Below are 25,383 nucleotides of genomic sequence, written 5' to 3' on the forward strand. Positions count from 1 at the left end.
AAGATGGAATAGAAGCTCAAAGAGATTAAGCGACCTGCCCGAAGTCACATGGCTGGTGAGTATGGAGCCTGCTCTCTTTGCATCCTGGGTCCATGATCTTAACTGCTATTCTAATCTTCCAGGTCCACAACACATCAACCCCTACTGTACTCATGACCTTGAGCACCCAAAAGTTCAGGTAAAGAGACTGAATTCCCCTGGTTGGGTATAATCTCTTAATGTCCTCTTGGCTTCTAACACATGCACCTAAGGATCCCTGTCTGACCCTCAGCACCTGCAAGTCAATCAGGCCATCACTGGGTTCCAGTAGCAAGTTGGGCATCTCCGGAGATCACAAATGCTGAGATGTGGATGCCCTCACCAGGATGCATCACATTCTCAGTCATGACCTGGCCCTACTCCCACCATCTGGTCATCAGGAATGGATTCCAGTTTCTGGGCTATCCCCATGTTCTGGTCTCTAGAACTTTTCATCCTCAAGAGTACCACAGACTCTCCCAGGAAGATACCCAGCTATCCTCCCTATCTAGCTTTAGAACTGCAAATCTCAGGGTACTGGAAAGAGTCCCCCCATGGTCTGAAGCATGTCTATATGCTCTCCTGGGGCTCTATCTCTGGCTCTTTTTTTCTGTGCTTTGTGAAATGAGAATAATAACAGCAAAAATATATAACAGTGTGTGTGCCAGACAATGTCCTAAGCACTTAAGATGATACATTATCGCATTTAATCTTCACAACGATCTCGTAAGAGAAGTTCTAGCCTTAACCCAGTTTTCGAAATGAGCAAACTTAGAGGGAGGAGTGACTTGCTCAAAGTCACAGTGTGAGTGAAGTGGGTGATGCAGCTGTGATAGGATTAAAGTCCCCGACTTTCCATCTCACTGTCTCCTTGTGTGCCCTCCCTGCCCTTGCTGGGATAAAATACCACAAGGAAGAGGCTTCTCCTCACTGCCTGGCTCCCTCACCCACCTTCCCTTCAAAGGTCCCTAGGGCCACTCAAAGGCCCCTTCAAAGTGAGCCCACAGTCCCCTCTGCTGGCAGCTGCCTCTCACCACACCTCCTATCTCTGACCTAGCATGGCCTTTATTAGTTGAGAGGTGTTTGGCTGTGAGCCATAGAAACCAGCTCAGGCTAACTTAAGGGAAAAAATGGCGAGAGGTTGGAGAGGGAGAGCTGGCATGACATGTTAGAAGGTTCATGGGGGTATCTCAGGGGCTCCCAGAGAGGGTTGAACGGCCAAGAAATTGTCACAGAATGACAGGCCTAGAGCATCCCACAGCAAGAGATCATAGAGCTTTCTTCCTATAACACTGCCCAGAGCAAGTGATTCCACTGTGATGATAATGAGATTTCTTTGCTTCTCCATTCAAAATTCCACACTCCCAGGAGACAACATCTGATTGGCCCAGCTTGAGCCAGGCATTTTCGGCAAGTACAGACCGAGGCTGCAGGTGTGTGTGTGTGTGTGTGTGTGTGTGTGTGTGTGTGTGTGTGTGTGTAGGTGGCCAAAGAATGGGGCAACCACTGATCTGAGTGGCTGAGCATCCCAGGGCCAGGACGAAGGAAGGGGTTCTGTGCCAGGGACTGGCGATGGCAGACAGCAGGAGGCCAGCAAGGAAGCCAGCACCTGGATCAAAAGTGCCGATTCTTGGCCGGGCGTGGTGGCTCACCCCTGTAATCCCAGCACTTTGGGAGGCCGAGGCAGATCACGAGGTCAGGAGATCCAGACCATCCTGGCTAACACGATGAAACCTCGTCTCTACTAAACAAAATACAAAAAAAAAAAAAAAAAATTAGCCCGACGTGGTGGCGGGCGCCTGTAGTCCCAGCTACTCGGAGGCTGAGGCAGGAGAATGGCGTGAACCCAGGAGGTGGAGCTTGCAGTAAGCCAAGATCGCGCCACTGTACTCCAGCCTGGGAGACAGAGCGAGACTCCGTCTCAAAAAAAAAAAAAAAAAAAAGTGCCTATTCTTGTCGCTCTTCCACCCCTCCCCACTGTTAGTCCAAACCGCACCATTTTGCAAGCCCCCGCCCCCGCCGCCATTTCGCAGACCTTGTCGAAGTGAAACATTCCATGGGGTACCGGCTGTGAGAAACAGCCTTCCTCTTATCATATTCTGCTGGAAGAAAGTGCAAGGAACACCACATTCCGCCAGAACAAGAGCCAAAACCGCCTCAGCGTGGGAGCACGTAATCAACATCTTCCCGGGCAGCAAGTCATACTGTCCAGACCCCTCCCACCCATGCTTATAATTACCCCAGCCTGTAAGCAGCGGTGGGCTCTGGCATTAAGCCGATCCCCGACCGCCACAGGTTTTTGCAATATACCCGTGTTGCTGTAAAGCCGCTCTCTCTATGTGTGTGTTTTTCTTTAACCCTCGCCTTCCCTTTAAAAAACCTAACACTCACCCTAATCCAGAGCCCACAATTTCAATCACTTTTAGTTTACTGAACTTCCTCCAAATCAGTAAAATTTCAATTTCACCTTTGACCAAAAGCTCCCTCCCAGCCCCTATTCCACGAAGGGCTCTGGTGGCTGTGGGCAGGGAGAGAGCCTTTCCACACCTACCCCCTTCCTTGTGATTGCTTTGGGTTTTAGGAGGAGGAAGAAAGGAAGAAAAGGATTTATCATGTGACTGCCCATGGTGAGCTGGGGCAGGCCATTTTCTGTGGGCCATAATGTCTATTCCCCTGCGTGAATAACCACACATTAGCTGCTTTCATACCCAAGAGCAGGGGTGATGTTTTTAAATACTTAATAGCCAGAATGGCACAGGCACCAACCCAGGAGAACAGTCACCTGCCAATCCCTGAGCAAGGTCCTGAAAGCTCCCTGCTGTGCCAGGTCAGAGATGGGGGACAGCAGGGACTCCATTAGATACTTCAAAAGTCCTGGGTGCTCTAGGGGTGGGGGCAGAGTGGCTGGGGTGGCAGGAGGCACTTGGGGAAGTAGCTATTTGCAAGCTGTTATGGAAATGTTTCAATATTTTAACAATTGGTATGGCGGTTGAATTTTAGCCTTGCCTTCACAAATCCAATGCACTGTCCATACACTCAAGAGCTGGCAGTGAGGTTTCTATAGGCCCTGCTGGTGAGATACCCAATCCTAAGCCATTCTTTTAGGTATTGATGGTCCCTTGAAACATAACTACATTTTCCTGTAGATCTCTAGCCGGCAGTATGCCATGTTCCTCTGCAGGAGTTGTAATAAACATTCAGCTCCCAATTTCATCTGGCCTCTTCACCCCCAGTTTCAAGGTCTATAGCCATGCTGTCCAATCTAATAACCACAACCTACATGGATTATTTAAATTAAAATTAATTTAAAAATTAAACCTAGGCCGGATGCTGTGGCTCACACCTGTAATCCCAGCACTTTGGGAGGCCGAGATGGGCAGATCATGAGGTCAGGAGATCAAGACCATCCTGGCTAAGGTAAAACCCTGTCTCTACTGAAATACAAAAAATTTATCCAGGCATGGTGGCACACGCCTTTAGTCCCAGCTATTCGGGAGGCTGAGGCAGGGGAATTGCTTGAACCCAGGAGGTGGAGGTTGCAGTAGCCGAGATTGTGCCACCGCACTCCAGCCTGGGCGACAGAGTGAGACTCCGTCTCAAAATAAAATAAACTTAGTTTCTCATGTGCATTAGTTACATTTCAAATGCTCGATAGCCCCATGTGGCTAGTAACTACCACACTGGATAGGTTGGGTACCGAATACTTCCATCATTGCAAAAAGTTCCACCGATCAGCACCGGGTTATAGGATCTACCTTCCATAACTCTCTGGAACTGACCACTTAAGGGCACAGTCCTTACCCTCTTCAACTGGCATTGCCACCACATCTTCTCTCCTCAATGCTTCTTCCCACCCCATCCCACCCTTGCCATTGCAGTACAGAGGCAGACTGATGCATCGTATGGGTCAGCTGAGACACAACCTGGAAAAAAAGACTTCCCTTCCTGATGATACTCCAAAACTTCATGAGCTAATTCTTAGGAGTCCTCCTCCCAGAGATCTGGGGAAGGGAACCATTTGAATACACCCACAAGAAATGAGAGGAGACTACCGTCTGCCTCCCTTTACAATCATTATACCCCTGTCTCAGCCCTCTATAGAAATCTAGGGGTGGCGTAGAGAGATTGTTGGGCTGGTTCTGAAGTTGGGCATCTCTCCACAAACACTGCAAGAAGGTGACTGAAACTACAATCTTCAGCAATCTGAAATTACAGTACCAGTCACTTGTCTGTTTGCTGTCAATGCCATTCTCATCCTATTATTCTTCCCTCTGTATAGCAAGGGGCTAGAAGCCTGCAAACTACATTTCTCAGATTCCTTTATCAACTGACTTCCCATTAGGTTCTGCCAGCGAGTGACTCTTATGGGAGTTTGGAAAGAAGAAGGGAGAAGCCTGTTTTTCTTTCTCCAACAGTGGAAGGAGCAGCAGCAAAAACAATGGAGTGGAGGCAGCCCTCTTTCAGCGGCAGTGGTGGCAGGCACCCCAGCTGCCTTGGCAGCATGGCTTTTATGACCCCTAGCTCTGACAATGACAGACCCAGCAGCAGGTGACTTCAGACTTCAGCAATGCAGCATCAGTGAGAGTGTGAGCTCCTGGCTTCCTGCAGGGCAGCAGTAGTGTTGGTTCTAGTGGTGGTAGCAGCGGGTACTCCAACAGAGTTAGCAGCAGTGCAATGAACACAGGCTCCGGAGAGCATCATTTTCCCTTTTGCCCCTCCTGCAATTAGAAATCTAGGCAGCCTCACTATCTACATTTTGCTCCTCCAGCCCTTGTAACACTTTTAGTGGCTTCCTACAACTAGAAATCTCTGGGCAACCATGCCATCTGCATTTTGCTCCTCCAGCCCTTCTAACACTTTTGTATTGAATCTCTTATTTTAAATTCCCTCTCCAATCTAATAGAATAGTTTTTGTTTTCCCTGGAATGTAAGAAGTGACGTGTGCCACTTCTAGAGCAAAGCCTTCAGAAGCAGATGTGCCTCCTCCCCTCTCTCTCTTTCCCTTTTCACTGATTGGAGGCCCTAAGGGATGGTAGCATCACAAGGTAGAAGGAGCCTAGGTCTCCAAATCCCCACAAAGAAGAGAACCCATCAACCCGACACTGACCCCAGACTGTATATAAACAAAAAATAAAATTCTATCACATTTGAGTCATTGTATGTTTGGATCTATTTGTTATAGCAGCTTAGTGTTTGTCCCAACTAATATAGCACAGTAACAACCATGATTTATATGTTCATCTGTGTATCATTCTTACTCGTGCCATGGAACTCCGCTAAGCGCTATATCCTCACGAGTCCTCACACAACAAGTAATTCCCATTATTATTCCCCTTTGCAGACTAGGTAACTGAAATGCAGACAGAACTTGTCCAAGATCTGTCTGACTTGAAAGCCTATGCACTTGGAGATATATATATATCGTTTTCTACTTGCTGCCTCTCTCTACCCTAATCTACCCTGCTCTGTGCCCCAGAGGCCTGCATATGAACTGCACTACTACACTAACTAGGCTTCTTTGCCCTCTGCCTTCCTGTTGGTTTTGGCCAACATAGTAGGAGAACATAGTAGGAGACATAGTAGGAGAACGACATAGTAGGAGAACAGCACAAGGGCATTGAAGGAGGTCAAGGTATTTTTTCCACCCACCCTCAATCTCTGTATAGCAGGCCATGTGTTGGCAACAGCTGTGTTACTTTACCAACGGCCACAGCTCTCACTAAAAAGCTATCTCCTATAATAACAGCTCTGCCCCCTCCCCTTGCCCATTAAGGCTTGGGGGTGGTACTGAATCTCCACTGTTGCTAGCTTCACGGTGCTTGGCGATACCTCACTGATTTCTCTCAACCATACTGTACCATACTTAAGTAAATAGTTCTCTCATTGACCTATCTTTATCCCTTTGATTGCCACTTGTTTGATAGTACAGCTTGTATGTGTTCTTATAAACTCTAGGCACCTCTATTGTTTTTCTTCACCAAGCATCTATTCGCCCCTTTCTTGGAAGGAACACCTTCCTTCCCTAGTGTGGTTGTGGGGGCATATGCTTTGGGAGGACTTGACTTGACTTCCCAGTTCTGGGTGTAGGAAAATGACTGAGGCCTGACCAATCTAAGTACTGCATACCCCTGTCTTCAGTGATTGACCCTGAAATTAGCATGGACTCCAAATCAGGCCAGTGAGAACCAGCCAGGACTTTGGCTGCAGGGGGAAAGAGAAGCTCTCTTCTTTTCTGTAGGACTCCAACCTGAGAGTATGTTGGCTTGGAGATGCCCGCAGATATCTTGTCTTTATGTGGATCTCGAGAATTAAGCCAACACTCAAGAGAGCAGAGCTGAGCCCTGGAAAGAGGTCAGGTATTACTTATGTTATTTAAGCCCTAGAATCCAGCCAGCTTTAAAGTCCAATCTATTTTTTTTTTTTCTTTACTTAAGCCATTACATTCTCTTTTTGCCTAACCCATCATAGGGTGGATTTTCTGTACCTTGCAACAAGTCATAATTGACAAAGAAATATATCAAATTAATGTGTGTTCCCTGCAATCAAACATAAATCACCTCTAGATAATCTAAGTTTAAAACATAAATCTGGGGAAGAGATGTGGGATGGCTTACTGACTCAAAGGAAAAGCAGAAAAAGCAGATCTTGGAAAGGAAATGTAGCAGAGTTGCCCCTGGGGATTCGGATAGCAGGAATGAACAGACAGGGTCATCAAGGCACTGCTCTGGAATAAAGCAGTGCTAACCATCTACATCCTTGAGTCACTACTCAAGATTCAGATTTGCTTGGGAGGGAGGGAGAGAGGGAGGGGGAGAGAGAGAGAGAGAAAGCAAGACACCTGGGCTGATAGTTTCCACCACAACTGTACACAATAGGGCACTATTACTGTACACTGTAATTCCTCAAGGTAAAGTCTGTGCTAAGCACTTTGCATATATTAACTCATTTAAATCCTCAGAGTAGCCCTATAAAATAAATACTATTTTTGTTTATTTGTTTTTCAGATGGAGTCTCACTCTGTCACCCAGTCTGGAGTGCAGTGGTGCCATCTCAGCTCACTGCAACCTCCGGCTCCCAGGTTCAAGTGGGTTCTCCTGCCTCAGCTTCCCAAGTAGCTGGGATTACAACTGTGCGCCACCAGGCCTGGCTAATTTATTTATTTTATTATTTTTGTTTGTTTGTTTGTTTTTTGAGATGAAACCTGGCTAACGTTTTCGTATTTTTAGTAGAGACAGGATTTCACCATACTGGCCAGGCTGGTCTTGAACTCCTGACCTCAGGTGATCCTCCCACCTCGGCCTCCCAAAGTGTTAGGATTACAGGCGCGAGCCACTGCTCCCCGCCTGGTATGTTTTTAGTAGAGACAGGGTTTCACCATGTTGGCCAGGCTGGTCTCAAACTCCTGACCTCAGGTGATCCACCTGCCTTGGCTTCCCAAAGTGCTGGGATTACAGGTGTGAGCCACTGCTCCTGGCCAATACTATTGTTATTATCCCTATTTTACAGATAAAGAGACAGACACACAGAGAGGTAATGCAGTGTGCCTGCAGTCACACAGCTAGTAAGTGCCAACTGTGGGATGCAAACCCAGGCAACCTGGCTGTAAGTCTGTGCACTTAACCCATTATATATATGGCTTCTCCAATAGAATAAGAGGGACTAGATTCAGGACAGGCAAAACCACAAGGTCCCCTGCAGTTGCAGGACAGGCAAAACCTTATGGTCCCCTGGAGTTATCATGCAAGGAGTTATAGGGAACTTCCACTCTTTCTGTAGTTGTCGTCTTCTTTCTTCTTTCTTCCTTCTTCCTTCTTCTTTTCTTTCTCTTTTCTTCTTCTTCTTTTCCTTCTCCTTCTCCTTCCAGATAATAGAGAGATTTCTTATTTTGGAAATTTAAAAAAAAAAATCCTGCTTAGCCAATAGTGTAAAAGGAAGGAACCCAACTCTGGTGATCTCACTCTCTCCCAGCCACAAAGAAGACAGTGAACTATCTAAGACCTAGGGGAATTCCAGCTGTCATGAAGCTGCACTAGCCAAGGCAGAGAAAACCCAGGGAATCACTAAGGCACTATCCATCATAAAGGCACTGTTCAGGACCAAGGAGGAGAGGAATGCTAGCACTTAAATGAAACAAATTGAAGTGGCCACTGTCTGCAGACCTCTGTCCTCACCCAAACCCTGCTGGGCTCACTTCCCTCCGTGCCCCTTTGTGGGGCCTCCTGTCCTTCGGTGCAGCTTGATCTTGCCTCCTCATTCTGCAGAGCCTGCTCCTTCACCAACGTGGAACAGGTGTTTGCCAAGACTCCAAGCCTGAGAACAGTAAGGCCATGACAAAGCCCCAAAACTCAAACCACATTCTTCTGGCTCATAATACTGGAAATCCCAACTCAATTCTGAATGCTACCACTTCTCAGGAACACAAGTCAGCCAGTGGTTAACAGTGTGGGCTCTGAAGTCAGACCTAGGTTGGAATCCTAGCTCTTTGACTAATGAGCCGTGTTACAATGGACAAGTTGTCTAACCTTTCTGAGGCTCCATCCTCTGCCATGAAATAAAATAATGAAACAAGGGCTGAAATTCAGTCCCTACGCACTGGTACAGCTAAACTGGTTGTTAAAACATTAAAGTACTTCCAAGTTGACTGGTAAACAGCCATAGCCTTTGACTCCTCACTATGCTCGCTTCTCCCTGCCTGCCTTACTGATCCAGTAACCTAAGTGTTAACTCTTGGCAGAACAGAGAGCTGCTAAGACCTTGATCTAGCACTAAGGCCAATATCCGTTCTGATTGATAATGCTCATGCCTGAATGGAGTGTTAGATATTTTTAATATCATCCCGGGTAGTGGTCATCTTCTGGATTAAGTAAGAAGATGCAGATAAAGGACATGGCAGAGAGTCTGGTACACAGTGAAGCAACTCAGTCAATGTCAGCTGTTATTGCTTTAAACATCAAACTGAAGGGGACAGAGGCAAGGTCCAATACCAGGGCTTCAAAGTTGAGTATGGTGAACAGGTGAAGCTGGGTTATGACTGGCAGTTTCAGGAACAGTCACATGGCCTCAGGATGATTCATGGGTGAGGCAGCGTGGGTAGTCATGCCTGGGGTATAGGATGGCCAGCAGAAACCATACTCTGGCCCCCTTGCAGTTCAGGAGGGCTGCTCTTTTCTTTTCTATTCCTTTTTTTTTTTTTTTTTTTTGATGTATCACTCTGTCGCCCAGGCTGGAATGCAGTGGTGTGATCTCAGCTCACCACAACCTCTGCTTCCTGGGTTCAAGCGATTCTCCTGCCTCAGCCTCCTGAGTAGCTGGGATTACAGGCATGGGCCATGATACCCAACTAATTCTTTTTGTATTTTTAGTGGGGGCAGGGTTTTGCCATGTTGGCCAGGCTGGTCTTGAACTCCTGACCTCAAGTGATCCACCCGCCTCAGCCTCCCAAAGTGCTGGGATTACAGGCTTGAGCCACCACACCCAGCCCAGGAGGGCTTCTTGTTTTCACTACTTCCAGTTTACTGTACTGCTGGGATCCCATGTCTTGTTCACCGGAGACAGAGGGGCTGCTCCCAGGAGGCTGGATTTTGCCTTTGTGATACCTTGGGGAATCAGAAACAAATATTCCAATCTAAGCTCCTTACCCTTAAGGACTTGAAGGACCATAAGGAGAGGCAGTATTGTGTACTGATTAGGAGTGTGGGCTCTGAGGCTAGACTGCTGGGGTTCAAATCCCAGCGCTGGAGCTCTCTTTACTAGCAATGTGAACTTGGGTCAGTCACTTAACTGCTCTGTGCCTCGATTTCCTCATCTGTTAAGTGGGAGTAATAACAGAACCTGCCTCACAGAGCTCTTATGGGGAATAAATTGGGTAATACATATAATATGCTAGTACAGCACCTGGCACAAAGTAAGCTCTCAATACACATTAGCTATTGTTAAAGGGCTCAGGACTCTAAGTGGAGCAGTCAGATTCATGTACACATACTTCTGTCCAAGGGACAGTCTTTCTTCATCCCCTTAGTTGAATATTTCCCCCTGCTCTTGTGGACCTCCTGTGCCAGCTCCCACATTTCACTGACTGGGAGGCCCAGAATGAGAAGGGTTTTGCCCACGGTCATAAATGGAATCACTGGCAAAAATGGGACTCAATGTTACCAATGTGAACTTGGGTCAGTCAGTGTTAGGGTTTCAGATACCACTTCTAGTAACCCGTGCTGCCTCTCCCCACTTCTTCACGCCTTGGATTATGGTTAACTGTGAGCAAGGGGGTTCTTGCTCATCTCTGGGTCTCCAAGACCCAGAACTGAGAAGGTATCAGGGAAGTGAAAGATTTAGAACTTCAAACCCCTGTCTTTCAGGAGTCACCAACCCATAGTGCCAAGGATGCCCCTCCTCCTTCAGCTGGAGGTTCTTTGGAGCCCTCAGCCCCCTGCTAAGGCCGCAGAGAGAAGGCATAGCCCGCAGCCGCGAGAACGGTAGAGCAAAACCGTTTCAAGGGGCAACGAGACAGTTCCTAAAGAAAAGGGACATCCACGGGTTCCTCCCCCAGCGAGCCTGGCCCAGGCGTTTCTGGGACCAGCTCCAGAAGCCTCGTCCCCGCTCGCGGCAGGTCTGACCCCATCCCCCATTGTCCCGCCCCGCCCACCTCTACCTTCTCCTCGCAGACAGAAGCCCCGCCTCTCACCGCTGCTCTTCAGCGTCCGCGCTCGGGTTAGGCCAATCCCCAGCCGCCCGCCCCGACTTTTGACAGATCCTTAGAAGTCCCTTCCCCGCACGTGGCCCAGCCCGGGGATATCTGCTCCCCTTTTGCCCCCAGTTTGGCTTAAAAGGGTTCCTTCCAACCGCCTTGTGTCAGGAGCTCTCAGACGCCAGTGCAGCCCAGGCGGCCGGGCCGGGCTTTGGGGAGACCCCCGAGTGCGGGGAGGAGGTGTTGCCGGGGCCCTGAAAGCTTCCAGACCCGCTCAGTGTAAACCGCCTCGGGTTTGTGTCAACATCCGAGGCCGGAGACTGGCGGCGGCTGGGGACCGGCTCTGTCTGCGGGACGGGAAGACGGGAGGGTGGGGAATGGAGGATCCATGGGTAGGCATAGGGGTCCTTCTGGGGGAGAACGCGAGAGGCCTCTTGGGGGTCCGTGAGAAAGAAGGAGGGCCCGTCTGGGGAGGGACCGGAATGAAGGGCTGGAGGGGTGGCTGGAGGGAACCCACGACTAGCGCAGGGCTAGGTAGAGTCTGGGGACTTCGCCACCCATACCGCGCTCTTCGCGCGCACCCAGCACCCTCCTCTCTGCACCACGGCGTGAAGGGAGTGGGTGCGTGGGGAGGGGGGACGCAGTGGCGTGGACTGCTGACCACCTGCCTCCTCCCTCTCCCACCCAGCTCCTCCGCAGCTCCTCATCGACCCCCTCCAATTTCGGCTGGGGTATGGGGGGGGGTCTCATCTTGTGACTCATCCCCTCCTCCGCCCCCACCCATGCTGGGGCCCAGGAAAGGAAGCTTAGAGATTCGGCTGTGGTTCTCCCGTTTCCATAGCAACGGTGAGGTTGTTTTTGAGAATCCACTTCCATCGTCGACCCTTTTCACCCCAGACCTGTAAGCCGGGGGCTGAGCCTCAGGGCAGAGGTGCAGATGGGGGTGCAGCCCTCCCGCTTCCCGGCGACTCCGGGAAGGTCAGCGCGGGCAGGCGGGGCGCGTTCCTGCGGCCGGGCCTCGCAGGCCACCCGGTCCCCACCTGAAACCCCGCCTGCCACTCCGCTCCAGAGGAGCCAATAGCCGTGCAACCTGCCCGGGATGGGGCGGGGCTTATGCCAAACGTATCGCCTTCGGGAGGCACATAGTGATACAAGATCTGGGAGGCGGCTCCGGCGCGGACCTCGGAGAGCGCAGCTGCCGGCCCGGGAGCCAGTCTCGGTCCCCGCGGCCCGCCGAGGCTCGGAGCCATCCAGCGACCCGGCGAGCGGCCTCAGGTAATGCGAGTGGGACCGGATCCTCAAGGCAACAGCCCCACCGGGCGGAGGCCCTGGCCCCCTCCCCCTCCACTCTCCCTTCCCATCCTCATGTCCTGCCCTGGTTCAACTCCCTGACCCGTGGTTCCGCCTTAGGCGGCAGCAACTGAAGAACCCACCCCTGGGCAGGAGACCGCCCACCTCAGTCCAGGCCCGTGGGTGCAGAGAAGGAGGCAGAGCCGCCTCCTTATCCCCAGCTCAGGTGAGAACAACCATTGCTCTGGTCCCCAACATACACGCGTGCACACACACATACGCACACAGATGCACACACATACATCTGGGGGTGTGGTGGTGCTGCTGCTAGCTCGAGGCGCTGGTCACCCTCCCTCCTGTTTGGATATGGGTTGTCTGTCCAGCCCCATGGCAAACTCCCACCTCCACGGATAGCCCCTAGCCACTTTTCATCAGAGAGCTCCTGCCCCCAAAGACAGCCTCCCCCTCCACAGAGCGCTCCCTTCTCCTTGTCCCCAGACACTGTCCCCACTTACCACCCCTCAAGCTGACAGAGCCCACAGCGTACCTGAAGGAGGGACAATCCTCCTTCCCCAGTTTTTCTCCTCACAGACAGTCTCAATAGCCCTCCTCAATGGCCCCCAGTGCTAGGCAGAGGCCCCATATTTGGCAACTCTCACGCTGGCAGGAGGATGAACCAAGGACACCGCCCTCAGCAGACCACCCATGCCCTGTCAGTCCAGTTGCTGCCAAGGCCCCAACCTCCATACCTCCTCCCTCCCCCTCACAGCCAGGCACTAAGTCCTCTCATTCTGCCTGTCAAATATCTTTCTAATTTGTATGACTATTTGCTCCCTCTCTCCCATCTTCCTGCTGCTCCGTGGGGACCCTGCCAAAGTGCTATGTGGGCTGTGTTGCTCCTGGCCCTAAAGTGGACTGTACCTGGAGGGCAGATGAGCTGGATTCAAATCTTGCACAGCCTAAGTTTGACTTTGGCCAAGTCACTCCCCTCTCTGATCCTTCATAAAAATGGGGAGGGGTATAAGAGAGAGGGTAGACTGGGTGAGATGAACTTGAACAGCCTTCTGGTACTAAGACACTCTGGTTCTATGGCTGATTGTGGAAAAACAGAACCCTGAACCAATAGGACATTAAAGAGAGGAGGCCTGAGGGGGGTGGGGTTGGTTTAGAACTCACTGAAGGCACATTCCTTCTTAGCCAGGCCTAGGTACAGGCTACCTCCTCCCACACACTCTCTAGGCCCCTTCTATTAGGAATGCCTCCTAGACCAGTAGCCCATCCTGACATGGACAGCTCCAAATTGAAGGTGACCATCAGGGCTTACTCTTTGTTTGTCATCCCCTGCCTCTCATTAAGAAGGAGAGGGAAAAGACCTGGTTGCTGCTGCTATTGCTGCTGCTTGGGGAAGAGCAAAAGGAGGAGAGGAAAGAGAGAAAATCTCCTGACCAGGGAGCTATTGTCACTATGGCAACCGCCTCAGCACCGGCTCCTCTGAAGCTGGGTGAGGGTGTGGGATTATTGCTTCCTTCAGTCCGTCCCATTCAAAGCCTCAGCCACCTCTCCATTCAAAGCCCACAGCCCTTAGCCCTCTTGAAGAACCGTCTGGGCACACTGGGGCAATGGTTTTGTGTATGGGGCAGTCTCAGCTCCTTCACAGCTGGAGGATAGCCCTCAAGAGGTAAGCAGAGGAGCCTGCTCAGGTTCAGCAGGGCCACAGCTCCAGCAGAGCATTGTCCCCAGCTGGGTTCTGGCCTTAACTTTGCTGCTGATGGGCTATAGTTGACCTTGGGTGAACCCTTCCTTTCCCTAGGTCTGGGTTCCATTGTCTCTGAAGTGGGTGTGATAGCAGAAGAACGCAGATAAACAAAACAGCCTGACATAGACCCAGGGAGGAAGAAGGGGGTTCTGCTCCTCTTACGTAATCCACCAAGAGACATTCATTGAGCATCACTGTGTCCTAGGATTGCCACTATGTCTCTGCAGGGCAGTTCTGTGTAGGCACAGAAGGCAGGGTGGGAATCAGGGTAGGGGAGCTATAAGAGAGAAAACCCCCTGCTCTTATGGGTCCCAGACCCAGTGAGGACTAAGCACTCACTGAGAGAAGTGAGTGCATAGGGAAAAGCACTTTTATTTCCCCCATGGGAAAGATAAACTTTTCTCACCCTTCAACCTGCTCAAAAGTGGACTTGGGCATATTGGAGGGGATCAACTCCTTGCCATTTGAGCAAAAAGGTCTGGAGAGTTTTTTTCTGACTCAGGCAGGGGTTTAATGCAAAGACCTGTCTCAAGTCAGACTGCATCCTGGGATTCTACAGCACCAGGTGAGGGTCAGAGAGCTCTGAAGTCTACATGCTTGTGGGGAACTGACTCATGCCCAAAGTGCAGAGCCCAGGCTGCTGACTCTCCACTGTCCAGACTGGAAAAGGCTGATCATAAGGAAGCAGGCTTCAACCAGGCCCTGAAGACTGATTATAGCCCAGGAGAGAAGAAAGGATATTAGGGGAGAGGAAAATAGCTTAGCAAAGAGGTGAGGCGTGTCTGGCTGTGAGAAGGCTGGCTTGAGAGGAGTACGCGGTGGTGAGGTAAGCAATGAGAGCTGAGGCTAGATAGGTGGGCACTTTGAGACCAGATTCTAGAGGATTCTGGAGTTTCAGGGGGCCCATGGGCATGGCCACTTCTAGCCTATATTGTACCTTTTGGGGGGAAAAAGCCATTCCCTCCTAACAGAGGAATCAAAAGAAAGGCACTTCCTGCCAGGCAGGGAAGCCCCATCGGCAAGAGCATAGCTTGACTTCAGCCCCCTCGGCTGTGTCTCTGGTTATGGACATAATGAAGGTACCAAGAGCATTTCAAAATAAGAGACAACAGGACTTGATGGTAAGTTAGACCTAGGGCAAAGGGAAGGGAAAAAATGAAGGTAACTGAGATTGTGTTCCCCATATCCCAGGGATGAGGGAGAGAAGGAAGGGGCAACAGAGACAATCTGACCATCTCTGGTTGGGAGCGAGTCTGGCTGTAGACTTGCTGGCTCAGAGGCACTGGTGGGCACCCCTAGGGGTGACTATCTCCTGGGTATCAGAGATTGTGGCCCCAGATGTTTCCACTGGGGCCAAAAGGGAGATCAGAGCTCTGATTTTCCCAGAGGGCAGATGTGGGTGGAAAAGGTCTGTGCTGACGGTGGCCCAGGCAGGTGGCACGGATTCAGCCTGAGTGCTCATCTGGGCCCTCCCACTGACCTGCTGTGTAACCCCGAGCCAGTTTTCTCCTATCTCTCAATTTCCATTTTCACTGAAATAAGGGGATGGTCTTAAAGGGCACTGCCAATTTTGACCTTCTTTTCTTAATTTCTTATTTACTTATTTATTTTTATTTTATTTTTTTGAGACAGGGTCTTGCTCTGTTGCCCAGGCTGGAGTGCAGTGGCTTGATCACAGTGCAGTGTGTGAGGCTCACTGCAGCCTCAACCTCCTGGGCTCAAGTGATCTTCCCATCTCAGCCTCTGAGCAGCTGGGACTACAGGCACATGCCAGCTTGTCTGGTTAATTTTTAAATTTTATGTAGAAACGGGGTTTCATTATCTTGCCTAGGCTCAGCTTTGACCTTCTGATGATGTAGAGGGAATGAGAAGAAATAAAGGAGGAAGCATAGTCTGGGTCTGAAACCCAATAAGAGCAGGGAACAGGGAGAACCCCAGGAGACAGAGAATTGTGGAGAAGGCAGCACAGAGCAGGGAGGAGAAAAGGGGTATAAGGTGAGAGCCACACAGACACTGTGACACACACAGAGAGACGTGTGCACTCTGACAGATTTGCAGCCTCAGACATTGACATGCTCCCACACATAGACCCAGCCCCTCATGCAGACTCTCAAGCACATCCTACGGAAGACAGAGGGAGAGGCTCTGCCTCTCCCCATCAGACACCTCTGCCTCTGGCTTCTCCAGCTTCCTTGACTATACCTTGAGCCTTCAGAGTCCTTTGGATTTGGGAGAGGGATGGGGCCTGCTTTCTTTTGCGCATGGGTGTTTCGGAGGCATCCTTGCCTCTGGCCTCAGTGTAGCCATTTTCCGCACAGCCTCAGGTTCCTGAAGATGGCATGCTCCCCCTCCCTGGCTTTTCCTGAGGGCATACAATTCCTCATCCTGTGGGAGTGGGGAAGGATGTTGCTACCTGCACTGCTCCTTGGTCTTCCTTAGGGCTCAGTGGAGGAATCTGAGGCCCAGAGATGATCTGTAACTAGCCTGAGGTCAACCCAGCAAAGGGGAGTGGGAAGGAATGGACCAACCTCAGATTTGCTGTTTAGTGTTTTCCCAGCAGTAATAATTAGAAGCCCACTGGCAGACATCGGGCTATGGGAGTGGAATTTTCATAAGTACCTTCTCTGAGCCCAAGGGCTTCCTCTTTCAGAGTATCTTGAGGACAGGCTACCCTGGGGTGGAAGCCTGACCCTCTTCCAAAGAGACTCTAGGCAGGTCAGAGGCACCTCCCAAGCCATGTCCTGGAAAACCCAGACTCTGCATGGGCATTCCTCCCAGGGAAGTCAGACAGGAGGGTCTACTCTGCCTTCAAGGTCTGGCCACACTTCCTGAGGAGGGCCCGTACCTCTTCAAACACTTCCCCTGATACAGCCCACGTACGGGCTCACATTCCCACTGGGAAATAACTCTTGATCCTTCCCAAATCTGCTTCCCAGCAACAACACTTCTATCCACTGAGCCTCAAATCTGAGCCTCTGCCTCAACTCCTCTGTTCCTCTTACTCCCACATCCAATCAATTGTAAAGTCCTGCCAGTGCCCTTCTTAACGTCTCAGCCCATCCACCTCTCTCCACGACCCTTACTCTGGCAGCATTGTCTCTCACCTGAACCATGTAGCAGGCCCCTCCCTGCTCTACCTACCTGCCTCCACCAAAGGTCATCTTGCATGCTGTGGCCAAAGGAACATTCTTTTTTTTTTTTTCTTTTTTGAGACAGGGCCTTTCTTTATCACCTAGGCTGTAGTACAGTGGTGCCATCTCAGCTCACTGCAACCTCTGCCTCCCAGGTTCAAGTGATCCTCCCACCTTAGCCTCCCAAGTAGCTGGGACTATAAGGCATGCACCACCACACTCAGCGATTTTTTTTTTTTTTTTTGACAGAGTCTCGCTCTGTCGCCCAGGCTGGAGTGCAGTGATGCGATCTTGGCTCACGGCAAGCTCCGCCTCCGGGGTTCACGCCATTCTCCTGCCTCAGCCTCCCCAGTAGCTGGGACTACAGTTGCCCGCCACCAAGCCTGGCTAATGTTTTGTATTTTTAGTAAAGACAGGGTTTCACTGTGTTAGCCAGGATGGAGCTGATCTCCTGACCTCATGATCTTCCCGCCTCGGCTTCCCAAAGTGCTGGGATTACAGGCATGAGCCACCACGCCTGGCCAAATTTTTAAATTCTTTTGTGGAGACTAGGTCTCACTGTATTGCCTAGGCTGGTCTCAAACTCCTGGCCTCAAGCTGTCCTCTCATCTCAGCCTCCCAAAGTACTGGGATTACAGGCATAAAATACAGTGACTGGCCTGGAAAAATTCTAAAACATATACCTTTTCTTGGGTCCCCAGTGACTCGTTCAAGACGGGGCATATCATAAGCATTCTGTAAATATTGTGGAATGAATGCAATCTTCCCAGCCCTTGCTTTAAAAAATTCCAGGAGCGTCTGTTCCCTCCAAATTTCTTGGCATGGGTTGGAGGCCCTTTGTAACCAACCATCTGCCTCTTTGACCCAGTTACAAGTTATTGAAGGTTGGCTCATGTCTGCTTCATCTCCATCACTGGCACAGGGCCTAGCACACAGTCAGTCTCAATAAATGCTTAGGGAATGAATGGATTAATGAGAAGCCAAATGTCAGTAGAGGATTTCTACTTGTACAGAGAAAAGAGGGAGAGAAGCTCCCTGCTGGGGTGGCCCAAGAAAGCCTTGAGGTAGAAATTGGGAGACAGTGCCAGGGGGACACACAAGGAACCTGCCTCAGGTCCCTTCTCAGGACAAAAGCCTGCCAAGGAGGGTGGGGGCTGACTGCAGAAAGCCCAAAATGGCAAGGAGAGGAGTCAAGGTCTTAGTCTGTGGGCATGGGAGCCATGGAAAGTGTGAGCCCCAGGGGAGAGGATGAAGACTGTGGAGTGCTGCACGGTCAGTGAGAAGAGAACTGAGACCTGGAAGGGCGGCGGGGGGGGGGGGGGGGGGGTGCAAGAGAGGAAACCTGCCTGAATGCAGGTGTTGTGAGGGGAGAGAAGGCCCAGTTATGGGGGAGTGTCACGAGGGGAAGGAACCTGCAGCCCCACCCTGTGTGTGGCAGGGGAGGGGGCAGCTGTGGCTGAGGCAGGGCCTTGCCCTGGACCCAATCGGAGGAAGCCCTCTGTCCTGCCCTCTGTCCCGCAGTCCCCACCATGGGGAAGACCAATAGCAAGCTGGCCCCCGAGGTGCTGGAGGACCTGGTTCAGAACACTGAGTTCAGCGAGCAGGAGCTGAAGCAGTGGTACAAGGGCTTTCTGAAGGACTGCCCCAGCGGCATCCTCAACCTGGAGGAGTTCCAGCAGCTCTACATCAAGGTGGGAGGCCGGCACCTGGGGTGGGGAGAACCAGGTACCCGGGGTGGGAGAGGCAGGGTACCCTGGGGTGAGCGCAGGTGAGGCACCCGGAGTGGGAGGAGGCGAGGCAACCGGGGTGGAGGGGAGGCGAGGCACCTGGGGTGCGGGGGAGGTGAGGCACCCGGGGTGGGAGGAGGCGAGGCACGCGGGGTGAGGGGGAGGTTCCCTGGGGTGGTGGCGGGCTGGGCGGAGCTGTCGCTGCGACCCAACCCGCCGCACCCCCCTCAGTTCTTCCCCTACGGTGATGCCTCCAAGTTCGCGCAGCACGCTTTCCGCACCTTCGACAAGAACGGCGACGGCACCATCGACTTCCGGGAGTTCATCTGCGCCCTGTCGGTCACCTCCCGCGGCAGCTTCGAGCAGAAGCTCAACTGGGCCTTTGAGATGTACGACCTGGACGGCGATGGGCGCATCACGCGCCTGGAGATGCTGGAGATCATCGAGGTGCGGGACCGCGTGGGCGCTGCTATCCCCGAGGCCAGCGCTTCGCCGCCCCCGCCCCTGCCTCCGCGCTGCTCTCGGTCCTCGGGGCCTCCCCGCTGCTCCCCAGCCTACGATCCCGCCTCCTACCACCCCGCGGCGGACCACAGGCCCGGGCTAAATGCTTTACCCGACACTCGACTGGGGGTGGTGGTTACTGTCCCAAACCCCATTTGGCAGAGGAGGAAACGGCTGCGGGTGGCGGTTCCTGAAACCAATCCAGGGAGTCTGACCTCACAGCAGATGTTTTCAACTCATTCTGTCAACAGGCAGGGATTGAGCGCCTGCCAGTTCCTGCTTTCATGGGGCATTCCTTCTAGTAAGAAATTTAAAAAAAATAAATGAAGGAAGACACGCGGGGTCAGGCCTTAGGTGCTATGAGGAAGATATATTAAGCAAAGTGCCGGGAGAGAGCGTGATGGAGAAGTGACTTTATAAAAGGTGGAAAGTTAGCAGCAGCCTGAACCGGGTGAGGCCTTTACTGCTGGATGCCTGGGAGAGAGCGTTCCATGCTGAAGGGCAATTAAGGCAGGTCGGCCTTTCTCTGCAGAGTTCAAGGAGGGGCCAGGAGGCCCGGTGGTGGGAGAGCCAGGAGAGGGAGAAAGTGACAGGAAGGTGGTCATACTGGGAGCCAGGAGCCCCATCAGTCAGGTCTCCTAGTTAGGAAACTTCCATGGAGTTGGGTTTCTGGCATGTTTCATCTACATAAATATTATTTAGTCTAAATAAAAAATGAGTTGGGGGCTGGGCGCGGTGGCTCACGCCTGTAATCCTAGCACTTTGGGAGGCTGAGGCCGATGGATTACCTGAGGTCATGAGTTTAAGACCAACCTGGTCAACGTGGTGAAACCCCATCTCTACTAAATACACAAAAATTAGCCGGACGTGTTGGTGCGCTCCTGTAATCCCAGCTACTCGGGAGGCTGAGGCAGGAGAATCACTTGAACCCGGGAGGCAGAGGTTGTGGTGAACCGAGATCATGCCATTGCACTCCAGCCTGGGCAACAAGATCGAAACTCTGTCAAAAAAAAAAAAAAAGGAAAAAGAAAAGAAAAGAAAAAAGAGTTGCTCATTAAATATCCATATCCAGTCTTAATGACCACATATACTTTCCAGTATCCTCACCACCCCCTAGTGTTCTCCTTGCCAGATCCCTTTTCTTCATCCCCTTCTTCTCAGGGCCCCTTGTGGGTGTTCACACCTCCCTTCTTCTCAGGGCCCCTTGTGGGTGTTCACACCTCCCTCCTCCTTCCCTCACCAGGCAATCTACAAGATGGTGGGCACCGTGATCATGATGCGCATGAACCAGGACGGGCTCACGCCCCAGCAGCGTGTGGACAAGATCTTCAAGAAGATGGACCAGGATAAGGACGACCAGATAACACTGGAGGAGTTCAAGGAGGCAGCCAAGAGTGACCCATCCATTGTGTTGCTGCTGCAGTGTGACATGCAGAAGTAGAGGCTGGTGAGGGGCAGGGTCCCTGGCCAGAAGGAGCATGGCCGCCTCCCGACCTGATGACCTCTCTGGCTGGCCACCCAGGAGGAGGGACACTCCAGCCCCCTTCTCTGGCCCACCCAGTCCTCTGCCCAAGCCCCTCCTCCCCTCCATCAAGATCCCTGAGGGACCACCTCACCCTGCAAAAGAGACAGGTCCTCCGGTATCCTGTCTTCTAGCCCCACCTCCCACTTGGCACAGAACCAGCATCCATTGGGCGTAGGGGAGTTGGCTTTTGCCCCAGGAGGTGAGGTTAAGGAGTTGGGGGCCTGGGGTTCCGGTTCAAAGTTCTCTTGATCCTGGGATTATGCTTTATAGAATGTGGTCCCATAGGCCTGTCACAGGGCCAAATTGGGTCTGTCCACTCCTGAGGCTCCAGATCCCATAAAGGTGGTCTCTTCCCCATTCCTTCTACTCTACCTGGCCCTTCCAGCCCCAGCCTTTGGAGCGTTCATTCAGTCCTTTCTTCAGCTAATGATTATTGAGCACCTGTTCGGTGCTAAGGATATGGTCGTTTACAAGACACATCTTGTGCCCTCTGGAAGCTCATAGGGTTGTGAGGCAAACTTCCAGCTGTCAGGGTCTCAGCTGAGCAGAGGGTGCTGAAAAGCTGGTTGGTCTGGGAGGAGCTATTTCATCTTCCAGCTCAGCTCCACACAAAGCTGCAGAAGGACAAAATGAAAAGCATTTGGAAGTTGAGGAGCCACGTGAGTGAAAGTTTTAAGAAAAATGAAATTTATGTAATACTTATTTTTTTAGTACCCTTTAAAGGAGCTACAGTCATTTTATTATTTCAGGAGGTTAAAATATACTCTATATTACTTGGTTTCTTATAAAATGATTAAATGAATAGAGAAAATATTAATTTTTAAGGGGAAAAAACCTGAGAAAAAAGGGAGAAAAGACCATGAAATTTACCAGATAACACTTTTTCAGACTAAGTCCTGAGCTGCCACGCTCAGCAGTTTTTGCTGCTTCAGCTCTTCCTTTTTATTACCTTTTTCAATTCAACAAGCAACTTTCTATTACATACTTACTCAGGTTGGGTGCTGACTTCAGAGACAGGAAAAAACAAGGTTTGCAAAGAGTGAGACAAGTGTGTATCCCGAATCTTGGTAGTTCGTTTCTGAATTTGGTTTAGTTTCAGAACTGGACTTGTTCCTTCACTGCCACAGAATCAGAAGGAGCTCGAAGAAAAGGCTCACCTGGCCACTGTTTAGGTACCCAGACAGAATTTATGGACCAAATGCCTAAAAATGTGCCAGGCATGCTCCATTCGAAAGGCTTTTTCTAACCCCAAATCTTAGATCTGCCAGGTAGTTCATCATCTTCCAAGTGTGCTGGCTCTGCTTTCCAATGCCTGCTTTCCAATTTTGGATCCATGAGCTATACAGCTGCATGCTTCGACTGCCAGAAAAATTAATCTTGCTTCTTCATCAGGTCTTTCACTTGACTTTCTCCTGTACTTGTGATCAGAAATTAGCTTTGACGTGCAGTGACAGTTGATTTCCTCTTGAACTGCCGGTGAAAACAGTCTAGTACACAGGTGCTGTCAGCCCAGGGTAGGAGTAGGAAATGATTGCTGAGCCTGGAGTAGGGGAATTGCATCTGCAGGAAAGAGATGCAGCATGCTCCTCACTCCTGAGTGCTCACCTGTCCTGCTTCTCTGCAGGTGAAAACTCTGGGGGATGCCGATGAATAGACCTTGGTCCCAAGCTCTACTGGGCCCTTGGAGGTAGCAAGGCCACTGGGTTGCCACCCGTTTTCTATCCTCTTGCTCATGACCAGTCATATGGTGAGGCTGGGGAGTTAACATCCTCAGGCAGGAACTAGCAGTTGTTTATCCGGCAATGCCTCAAGGATGTTGCATTGCTCCCAGGAGCTGGCTATTGGGTGTGTCTTGTGCAGTCAGTCAGCATCACAGACACGCAGATGCTCACCAACCTGGCTCAGTTGTGACCTAAATCTTCTGGTGGAAAGCTTTTCACTGACGTTCCTTCCCTGCAAACGTTGAATCTAGCCTAATTCGCAACCACACAGAATTTCATGGCTTTCAAAGGCTTGCCATGTGCCCCATCTCATTCTATACTCATAGCCCATGGAGGTGGAGATTTTCATTTCTTTTCTCTAGACTTGGAAGCTGAGATTCAGAGAGGAAGCATCCCTTATGCAAGATCACATAGTCAGGAGGTGACACAGTGCTAAGACTTGAACCCAAGGCTCTAAGAGGATTTCTTCTTTTCAGAGTCTCTTCGCTGTCCATTTCTGTGACTGAGCTGTGTAGAAGTTGACAGCAGGGAAAGCTACATTGATTTTCATCCTTTATAGGCTTCCTGCTAAGAAGTTTCTGAGATTGTGGTCTTCCAAAAAAAAAAAAAAAATAGGAGCTTGTTTGAAGTCCCCACATTTTCAAGCATCCTGTGTTCTGCCTCTGGCAAGCTGTGCTAACAGCTCAGTGTTATCCTGGGAGGCCTCAGAGTCAGAACCCTCGAAGCATCCTGCATTGTCTTTACCCACCATCATCTTCCCTAAGAGAATTGTTTTTGTTTTTTCCAAGCTGGTGGGCAAGTCCTACCCATGAAGGCATATTTGATTACTCCAGGCTTCTGGACACACATACACATGGGTGATTTTTGCTGGTCAGGCTCAGTATTCTCAGCCCAGCAGTGTGAGCACACAATGCCAGGCCAGGAACTGAGACCACCATGTTGCTGATGGGAGGAACCACAGGTGGGCCAGGTCTTGCTCCCACATACTCCTGGGTGTCCCAGGGACTGTGTGCTCAGGAGCACTGTGGTAGAGCACTGGCCCTGCCTTGAGAAGAGACACAGGTCTCCCATCCCTGCACCAGCTGAGAGAGACTTGCCACAAAGCACAAGGCTAGCAGAGATTTATGTATGACTTGCACAGACACAAAAGTATACAATCAAAACACTGATACATCCAAACTCTCCTTTGAAATTCCAATCTTCTTGCAACAACTGTGTGAATTGCAAGGTCCCAGAATCTGCCTTCTCACATACTCTACCCTCGTTCATCCTTTTGGGCTAATTGATGAGCATCTTATTTCTTATCTCTAAAAATTATCAGCAAAGGCTACTTCAGATGGCCACTTTAGTCCTTTCAGCTGTAGTCAGGATTATTTAACTTACCTTTACATCAAAAGTTAAGAAAAAGTTAGTTCATAAGTTAAGGCACTAAATCCTTTCCTGACAATGACAGTCTCTAGAGGTAGAAATTTGCCTTGCTGCAGAGAGAGAAGGAATGGCGTGGGATGGGGGAAAGAAAAGAAAGAGAAGAGAAGAAGCTGAGGTCTCCAGGCAGGATAGTAAGCTGACACTGTAAATATTTTTTACACAAAAATGTATTGAAGCAACAAGTATTTCCTGAGGATCCACCCTGGGTGAGGCTTTGAGCTGACTTTAGAGATCACTGTGGGGTCAAGCATTTCTTACATGTTTTATTCATCATTCTTGAAAAAAGAAATAATTCAAACCTTGCAATTAAAAAGGCTCAGAAAAATATGAAATTTTCTTTCTGAAATGTTCAGGGTTTTCTTTTTACCTTTGCCAGAGTGTGGGGGCAGGACTGGGCCTGCCAGGGTGTATAGCCCTTCCTGCTTGGTGGAGGCCAGTCGGGCCCAGTGCCTTCTAAGCAGCAGTGGAGAGGAGACTTGGGGAACGGGGGGTCTGGGTGCAGGGGAAGGGGCCCAGTTCCAGTGTAGCCCCCTGTCCCCTCCAGATGTGCTGCTTCTGGCTGTGCCCTCAGCGACTGCCCTCACTGCTCAACCCTGTGCTCTGTGGTGTGTTTCTTTCCCCACTGACAGTGAATAAAAGGTGCGATTGTGCTGAGGGCTGCTGCTCTTCCCTAAGCTGGGACAGAATTGGGGTGGGAGTAAGAGAGAGAAGAGGCCTGGGGAGGCTCACTCAGTGAAGGGCCAAGGTCCTTGTTCTAGCAAGAACTCTGGGAACATGGCATGAGACTCACTTAAGCTAGTTCAAAGAAATAGGGGAACAGATTATAAGAGACTCTGAAGATGGAGAATCAAGAATGGCTGAACCTCAGGCTGGGCGCGGTGGCTCACACGTGTAATCCCAGCACTTTGGGAGCCCAAGGTGGACGAATCACAAGGTCGAGATTGAGACCATCCTGGCCAACATGGTGAAACCCCATCTCTACTAAAAATACAAAAATTAGCTGGGCGTGGTGGCACATGCCTGTAGTCCCAGCTACTCGGGAGACTGAAGCAGGAGAATCGCTTGAACCCAGGAGGTGGAGGTTGCAGTGAGCCGAGATTGCGCCACTGCTGTCCAGCCTGATGACAGATCGAGGCTCCGTTTCAAAAAAAAAAAAAAAAGAACAGCTGAACCTCAAGAGAACTGGAACTGGCAACTGGGCATCTTCCTTACCATCCCTGGGTCTTGCAGGCTCTCACGCCCTGGACAGTATTTGCATCCGTGCTCTTTTCCTGGGCTTCTCTTCAGACTTCTTTGGTTTTGTTGCACAAGTGGCTGAATCTCCGACTCGGTATCAAGACTCACCAGTGACTGACAACTCCGCTCTGTGCCTCTTAGTTCCAATTCACAAGCAAAAGGATCTGACTGGTTTGGCTTAGCTTTTGGTGGGATCCCTTAGGTCAGGTGTCCTCCCTTGGTCCAACCATCTGTGGCCAGACTGGACACTGATATGTGGGACCTTTGAGCAATTCCCTCAGAAGGAAGCTAACGGCAGCAGACATTTGGACTCAGTTTCCCTCTCTGCCCAGTGAAAGGCCTCATAAGAGCCCAAATGAGAGGACA

General features: G+C 50.8%; 1 protein-coding gene across 2 annotated transcripts; it reads left to right on the forward strand.

The window, feature by feature from the left end:
• The first annotated feature begins 11,577 nt into the window (after window positions 1-11,577).
• HPCAL4 (hippocalcin like 4) lies at window positions 11,578-24,431 on the forward strand. 2 transcript variants are annotated; one of them, XM_033227010.1, is made up of 5 exons: window positions 11,578-11,977; window positions 12,113-12,218; window positions 18,401-18,570; window positions 18,838-19,053; window positions 20,351-24,431. In XM_033227010.1, exons 3-5 carry the CDS (start codon window positions 18,409-18,411, stop codon window positions 20,546-20,548), a joined length of 576 nt encoding a protein of 191 aa, XP_033082901.1. In that variant the 5' UTR covers window positions 11,578-11,977; window positions 12,113-12,218; window positions 18,401-18,408; the 3' UTR covers window positions 20,549-24,431. The 2 variants fall into 2 exon arrangements, with proteins under 2 accessions (XP_033082901.1, XP_033082900.1); XM_033227009.1 differs by lacking the exon at window positions 12,113-12,218.
• The last annotated feature ends 952 nt before the right edge of the window (window positions 24,432-25,383 follow it).

Source organism: Trachypithecus francoisi, unplaced genomic scaffold (assembly GCF_009764315.1).
Source record: "Trachypithecus francoisi isolate TF-2019V2 unplaced genomic scaffold, Tfra_2.0 Lachesis_group12, whole genome shotgun sequence".
NCBI lineage: Eukaryota > Metazoa > Chordata > Mammalia > Primates > Cercopithecidae > Trachypithecus > Trachypithecus francoisi.

Bases quoted from the DNA above. Each gene is read 5' to 3' on its own strand.
- HPCAL4 (XM_033227010.1), top strand. From the start codon at position 18,409: ATGGGGAAGACCAATAGCAAGCTGGCCCCCGAGGTGCTGGAGGACCTG. The intron at 18,571-18,837 runs GTGGGAGGCCGG...CACCCCCCTCAG, and splicing joins TCCAGCAGCTCTACATCAAG to TTCTTCCCCTACGGTGATGC. The intron at 19,054-20,350 runs GTGCGGGACCGC...TTCCCTCACCAG, and splicing joins AGATGCTGGAGATCATCGAG to GCAATCTACAAGATGGTGGG.